This window comes from Phaethon lepturus, unplaced genomic scaffold, assembly GCF_000687285.1.
Source record: "Phaethon lepturus isolate BGI_N335 unplaced genomic scaffold, ASM68728v1 scaffold45295, whole genome shotgun sequence".
NCBI classification, from domain to species: Eukaryota; Metazoa; Chordata; class Aves; order Phaethontiformes; family Phaethontidae; genus Phaethon; species Phaethon lepturus.
The window spans coordinates 280-8,018 of NW_010540694.1; the positions used below are offsets into that span (position 1 = coordinate 280).

The following is a 7,739-nucleotide window of genomic DNA, read 5'->3' on the forward strand; positions in this document are numbered from 1 at the left end:
CGACTCGTCGAGGCAGCTGGCGCAGCTGGCTCTTCTTCCAGGCGTTGCTCCGCTTCGCAAGAGACTAGCAGGAGCAGGGGTAGAGGACTGGTCTGTGGTGACTGTCAGCACTTTGGAGTTGAGGCAACCCTTGCATGTGGTGGTCACTGCCATTTCCTTGTGCAGGTGAGTGGGAGACAGACGCAGCTGGACCTGTTTAACTGTTTCCAGTTGAGGGAGTATCACCTGGTGAAGGCGGTAAGGTCTTTGCCTTTGTTTGCTCAGACACCCTACAAGGAAGGCGCTCCAAAAAATGTGGTCTTCAGATGAGCGTAGGTGTTGCAGACCTCCACGCTTCCAAGAGGAGGCAGCTATTAGTAGACAGCAGAGATTGGCAAGACAGTCATAATGCGCATCTGCAATGTCATATAGACTACTTTGACTACGTACTTGATGAGGTTGCCTTAAAAAGAGTAGTTAGAGATCAACTTCAAGTTAACAAGCGGAAAACTAGTTGTGAATGTGAGATGAAAAATCCAGCAAGTAAAACAGTTACGTAAAAGGCAAGATGCATGTTTCAGTTCACTCGTGTCAGTTAATGATGTGGTATATATTGTTCAACACTCCCAAGAACTCAAGCACAAGAACTATATTCAGCTGTAGGCTCTCTTGTGCATACAAGGCCCTTATATCTAGCAGTTTGTTTAATGATGGGTAAGCCACACTGTGCCAGTAACTTGGATCAAGCCAATAGAAAGACTGACAGGCCTAAGAGCGTAGGCAGCTTCCACATATTTGTGGAAGTGCAGTGTGCCAAGAACGATGCTGTTGAGAAAGACTATTCCTCCAGTGACAGTGAGTGCAATTGGCTTACTATTATAAGACTAAACTCTCAATTCTTATCATAGCACTTGGTTCACTTATCATGGCTCCTGCTAAAAGCTGAGAATCAAGACTAGGTGAAGCCACTTCTTCATTAGTGACTGCCTGTCAGGCCTGTGGCGTTATTCTATAAAGATGACCTTAGGAAATCACAAGCTCATATGCTCTTAAAAAGAAAAAAAAGTTGTAATCATTCTAAGTATTTCAACAATAAGATCTCTTTCACTTTGAGACCTAATACCATTTCTATCTTGAGAAGAATTATGGTACCAAAAAACCTATACTGATATTCTTCCTGAATATTTTCAAGTATCTTTTGGGTTTTAAAGTTTAAACCTATCTTTGATGAATCACCTATGGTTCTACTTATGCCTCACATCGTGGTGTTAAATAATCTTCCAACTTTTGTCCCTCTCAAAAGTGTAAGAGAACGAAGATGATGTATCAGTTATCCAAGTTTGAGTGAAGTTCATATACCAACTTAGTTGAGGCAGGGGGAGGCATTCCATTAGAATCAGATTAGCTCTTAGGAACTGAAGCTAATTTTAAGATTACATACTTACCCTGACAGAAGTAGGAATTCTAATAATCATACACAACCCTAAAAGAAATAATCATGACCATTTTATTTAATCTGAAGATTGATAGGGTGAGAAGGTAGATCTAATTACAATAGAATAACAAATACTGAGGGAACTTTAAGCACAAATTAGTATTAGTAATCTTAACTCAGGTCTGGAAAAAGAGCTATTAAAAAGTCACAGTTTTAGCCCTGTGGCATTCTTATTGTGTGCACCAACCTTACCTCCCCCTAGGGCTGAAGATGCAATTAACTCCTACTAAATGAGTTTGTGAAGAAGTTACTATCTTCTCTGCATTTCTCCTGCCAAGATTTTGGTTTGATAGTATTCAGATATTTGCTTTATTATTAGCTGTTATGCTTCCCAGTAATGCTGAACTGAAGGGCTAATCTGAAAGTGTAAGTTATCACCCTCATCCTACCAAACATGAACGCAAATCAAGTGATTTCTATAAACATGACAGAAGGCTTACAGACCAGCTACAGGCATAAATTAATATACGTTTTTTCTAGACAGATGGTACTTTTCTTCCCTATTGATCTGTCCATGGAAATTCATTTTTCAGCAAGAGCTCAATATTGTTCAAAACACAACACTGTTGGAGTTACTAACACGTTGAAAATATCTCAATTTGATTCTTTTTTTTTAAAAAAGCACCCAGCCATATAAATCAGAGTAGAAGTTAATTTAGTTTTGAAGTTATTCCTCTCTTGCAAGAGGAGTAGTTCAGCAGACTTTTTTTGGGGAAAAGGCACTTTGGCTTCAGTAGAGTAGTAAGTTGCAAGGTAGCTGCACTAAGTTGTTTCACTGGAGTTTTAGTTTCTAATACTTACTGCAGTCTTTTGAAAGACTTGCTTCCTCACTCCAGTTTATCTCTGTGAGGAACATGAGTTAGTGTCCACTTCAATACAAATATGGAGAACAAACGAGCAATATAGAATCAATTCTAGCCAAAAAAACCACACTATGCTATGAGAGAAAAATATTTGGGTAGTATCTTTATTAAACATTTCAAATAAAAGTAAAGACTCCTTGAAAAAGGAGCAGAAACTTGTTCTTAATCTAATTAAGAGTTTAGTTTTAACTCTCAAAGCAAATTTTAAAAATAAAACAGGTTTGGTTTTTTTTTTTTAAATGAGAATGCTGTTATTTTGAAAGTTATTGACTTCCTCTTCCTTCTAGCCTCCATATAGCCACTCTACTTTCAGTACTTCTAAAGGAAGTTTGAGTTTACATGAATGATATGAAAAAAAATTTTGGCTATTACCCAGTCTCCACAAAGCACTTATTCCAAGGATACATGAGCTGTGTAAAGAAAACACTGTTTCTATTTCTTGAAGCATTTCAAGACCTTAGATGCGTCTTGACAATGCCGTATTTTAAAATACTGTTATTCTACTTGATAGAGAAAAGGTTAACAGATTTTTCTGTTAGAAACCCCCAAAACCTTAGCTAAGGATAAAGAGTACTATTGAAAGTGTTGCAGACCAGTTTAACCACAGTCCCCTTTTTGCGTTCAGACTTAAGGGGATCCTGACAGAATTTGTGGTAATACAGCTTTATTGTAAGACTGATAATTTTTCTAGCCATACCATAAACAGCTTTTATGGTTCATTCCTCCTTTTTTTCTGCCTTCAATATTTAAAGAAAATAAAGCTTGTAAGTTCAAAGATACAGTACCTTAAATAATTATTCAGATGTCTATTAAACCTTTCACCTTCTATTTCTAATGTCAGTCAGAACACATATTACAGGAATAAAAATGTTTGGTCTATAAAAATTAATACATAAACATGTCAGATTTGCTTGTCACTTGATGGTCTTTTCCAGAAATGTCCTTACAAAGGCTCAGACTTGACTACTGCACAGTAGCCGTTCATGTAAGACTGAATTTCATACTCACCAATATGCCTTGCAGAGTTAAACCAGCTCAACCCTCAGGGAGATGTTTTCCATCTTAGCTGCTTCTGCCAGCATAGAAAATTCAGTTATCTTTGTTACACAGAGCTTTTAGAGTAAGGACATGAAGCAGCATTTTGGTCCTTACAGCTTGCCAGTTGAAATTAGTTAATTGAAAACAATCATGTTTTACACCTGATTTGATTCTGTAATGCATTAGCAATACACACAGTTCCCACTTATTTGGAATTAGTGTTAGTTTTTCCATATTTCCTTCTTTCTTGATTAGCAAAGTGACAAGTTTTCTCAGGTCTCTTAAACAAGCAAGAAAAACATTACTAAGAAGTAGTTTTCTGAATAAACATAATAAATTTAATGCCGTAATTCAACACTGATCTTCAATACTTACAGTGACTCCTGCAAATGTCTCCAAGTGAAGATCTGCAATAGCTACGTCGAATTATTACTCACTGATTTTCTGCATTCTAAATGTATTTTTTTTTTAATAGAAGAGTACATTACTCACAGGAAGAATAAAAATCACATCAGTAGTGTTACATCCTATTTAACAGTCAGAATCCTGGATACTCTGCAACATAAAAGGAACAAATAGTTCCTTTTCCACTATAGTGTGTATTTTTATATATATATATTTTTTTTTCCCCAGTGAGTTACTTTGTAGCTGTGTCAGTCAGTTATCACTTGCTCAGAAGCATCAAGTTACCACTGTTACAGGGAGTTACATCTCTCAACTTCTCAAAAGACTGTATGTATTAAAGATCAGTGTTGAATTATGGCATTAAATTTGTTGTGTTTATTCAGGAAACTATTTCTTACTAATGTTTTTCTTGCTTAAGAGACCTTTACATGTTTTACCTAGCTGTATAAATTCCAGTGCTGCTATCCAAGAAATGGCAAGACTAACTACTGCAGTCCCAACACAGATTGTCTCAAGATGCTGCAGAATTTCAAGGCAGTACTTGTTAATATTTTCAATGTGAAGGATGTGTTTTTCCAGCACCTACAAGCTAGTACAGTTCACTGTCAATTACTGATAGAGAAGTTAGGGTCTTCCATTTTATAATTTTCTGCACATCTACAAATTAAGAAACATTTTAACATGAATTATTAAATAAAAACACGCATTTCCAGAAAGGACGTGAGTTCTGTATCTACTCTCTTACTTTGCTATTATGAAAGTCAAGTAATATTTTGCAGCCCAGACTAGCAAGAGATGGGATTATTTTTGGACAAGATCAGACCCTTTTGTTAACATGGATCTAGCAAGGGTCATTGAGTCAGACTTGCTTTGTTGGCTAAGATTTTTTTCCTAATTAAAAAATGTTTATGGTAGGTAAGAACAAGAGGTCATGGGTTACAGAAAGTTGACACAATGGATCAAGTAGAATCTTTTCATATTCTTTAATGTTCCTTTTACCAGTTTTTATATAGGATTCAATTACTTTCAAGGGAGCGGATCTATTGATACGGGATGTCCTGAACAGGAGATGGGATAGATTTTTTTGAATCCTGCAAATAGGCTGGTTACATACTGTTGATTAATGTTGTCTCTTTATAGCCTTTTTCTTATTTGGATTTGAGTAAAATATTGTTAATAAAGACAGTATCACAAATCTGCCTTGTATTCTTACTCTGAGAAGGATGTGAAATAATCATATGGAGAGCAACAACTTGCTTATTCTGTAAAATTTCAAATATATAACCTTTCAATTCTGCAGTGTGCATTTTTCATGCCTTTATGGGACTGGTTCACTTAGTGGCACACCCCAAATTCATACAGCCTTTGGTGTTTTTCAGATGGAAGAAACAACAGTATTGCAATTGAGAATTGAGCATGAACAGATACCCTCAATTGTTCTGGCAGTAGAAGTAAGGCCCAAAAGTGAAGGTAAGGAGATTTTGCTTGATGTCATGAAGTGTATATGGTCAAAGCATACAGTGATAAAAGTGTCCATGTGGCCTTTTTTTTTTTTAAAAACACACAAATACCCTAGGTAAAAATAGCTAAAAAATACATTGTATCGCTTATCAGGCTGCTAACTTAAGCATCTGGAATAAGATGGATAGACATCACCCTGTTTTCATTATCTTGAACAATTTAAGAAAAAATGGTAGCAGCTATTTCACACTTTAAAATCTATGCCTGCTCTTGGTATACGTGCTTCTTGCTTCAGCCCTTGTCTCTTCCAGTAGTAAGTTATGTTTCAGAAAGATGTCACTTATGCAATTACTTCTGAGCTTTTTTTTCTGGAATAGTTCCCTCCCTGCCCTCTGACACTTAAAGAATTTGAGTGCTTTTAGTTTCAGCCGGGAATAGATAAAAGGTAAGAAATAGAGCCAATTGAGATGGTGAGTTTATTTGTTCCAGCTCCTCAGTTAGAAGGAAACATACACAAATCAGTACAGGTCTCAGTGAAAAAAGCTCCTGGGATCAGATTTTCTTAAGAAGGTATTTTACTTCATCAGTATATTTGTTGACTAAAAAGACACCACTAAATGACTATATAAAATGTGTTATAATAGACAACATTCATGCTGACTGTGGCCTGTGCACTTTCTTGGGTGTTTGCTTCAGCGTTTTTGAAGACTTCTTGGCTGACTGTATTGATTTGCCAGCTTTGGGTGTTGCAAAAGACTTTGCTTCAGGCTTTTGGGGAGTCTTTTTCGTCTCTTTTATTGCTTCCTTTGGCGTGCTGAGCTCCTTGGCTTTTTGCTGTTTTAGTGATGTCTGCAAGTCTGCACACTCTTCTGTAACTTTATGTTTTATTTTTGGAGTCTCCAGAGCTGGAGGTTGTTTCTTTCTCTTACCAAGGGGTGTTTTAATTTTCTTGCCGTTGTTGTCACCTTTTTCTGCACTTAGTTCCATCTTCTGTATTTAAGACACAAAAAAAATTATCATTATACCTAAAACACATCTTTACAGTTTTTCAAGAAGAAGGATCAATGAAAGCCATTATAAATGACAAATGCTTTCTATTGATTGAACTGTGCCCTAGCCCAAATAATCTGTTCACATTTCAGTCTGGAAGCAGAGGATTAAACACAGAACTAAATAATGAAAAAAAAAAAACAAAAAACAGTAAGAAAGTAAATAGATCTACAGATGCAAGGATCCTCTTGGCCAGTCAAGTCGCCGACCTCTGCTGGCAGAGCTTTAAACCACAGTTCTCTTGCCCCATTCCCAGGCTTAATAGACTGAACAGAGATCCCTAGAGTTCTTCCCAGATGGCCCTCATGAAAGAAGGCTGCTGTCATCAGAACAATTAATACAAACCAAGTCTAGCTTATCTATCCCAGGTCTCTCAAAATAGGGCTCTGGCAATCACATCATGTGAGCTAATGTAGGCCTGTTGCAGAAGGGCAGCTTGAAGCAAGCTGTATAAATTTTTTTTGGTGGGCCTGCACATAATCATAGTTTTAGTTTGGGCATCCCCGTGAAGAGATACATTGTTAGAGTTTGAGTATATGCTCCGATCATGAATGCAGTATAACTAAGTTGAATTTGTAAGTCTTACTGTTTTATTCATCCGAATATCTTTTCTAGATATTTGTTAAATGTGTGTATTATCAGTCTGGTTGTTTTGCAGAGACATGTTAATGACATGTTCCACATCATCTCCAATACTGGCAACAGTAAGTCTATCCAGTATTTCACACAAGCTGCTAGCTCTCAATTTATATTATATGATTGTTAATGTTGCACTTTACTATCCTAGAGAATGATATTTGTTCTTCCTCCAGTTTTGCACTCCAGGCAGAAGATGATACATTAAAATACATTAAATTTTAAGATTAAGTATTAAGCTGTTTCTCAATCATTTACCCTTTCTTCTGACTTCAGGCTTGTTATTTGACCTAGACAAAATTGCTGCTGCTCAGAAAAATACATAAAGGACAATAACCACTGGCTTCCTTTGTCTGTGAGAGAGGTTAACTAAAAAAAAACCCCCAAAACAATCAAAACCAAAAAGCTCCAAAACAAACCACCTCCCCATGGCATCCCACCCCCACATACACTCAACTCTTGTTTTCATGATATATTCACAAAAAATCCCGTTCACTTGAAGTGTGTTCAGACACTGTTCCCTAAGGAGCAATGAACAATTCAAACAGTTCAAAATCTTTAGTTTTAACTAAAATGTGAGTTTCTCAATATTGTTAAAGAATTACCTTCAGCTCAGCTATGATGCTTGTTTGCACAGGCACCAGTTGTGGAATTTCTTCATCATCATCATCATGATGACCAGGTTCTTGGACTACTTCTACTTTTTCTTTTGTTGCAAGTTCCTGGGTGGCAGTAGCATTAATTGCAGTTGTCAAAGTGACTTGACTTGAATTCAGTTTTTTAGCTGCCTTCTTCGGTTTCTTACTCTTTCC

The 7,739-nt window shown here is 36.6% G+C and overlaps 1 protein-coding gene across 1 annotated transcript in view; it reads right to left on the reverse strand.

The window, feature by feature from the left end:
- Positions 1–5,892: 5,892 nt before the first annotated feature.
- Positions 5,893–7,739, reverse strand: part of RSL1D1 (ribosomal L1 domain containing 1) — a gene marked incomplete at its 5' end in the record, with an annotated part of 6,557 nt that continues 4,710 nt past the window's right edge. Inside the window, 2 exons of the mRNA XM_010287517.1 lie at positions 5,893–6,231; positions 7,533–7,733. Coding sequence (XP_010285819.1) covers positions 5,893–6,231; positions 7,533–7,733 — 540 coding nt within the window. The remainder of the gene's footprint in view (positions 6,232–7,532; positions 7,734–7,739) is intronic.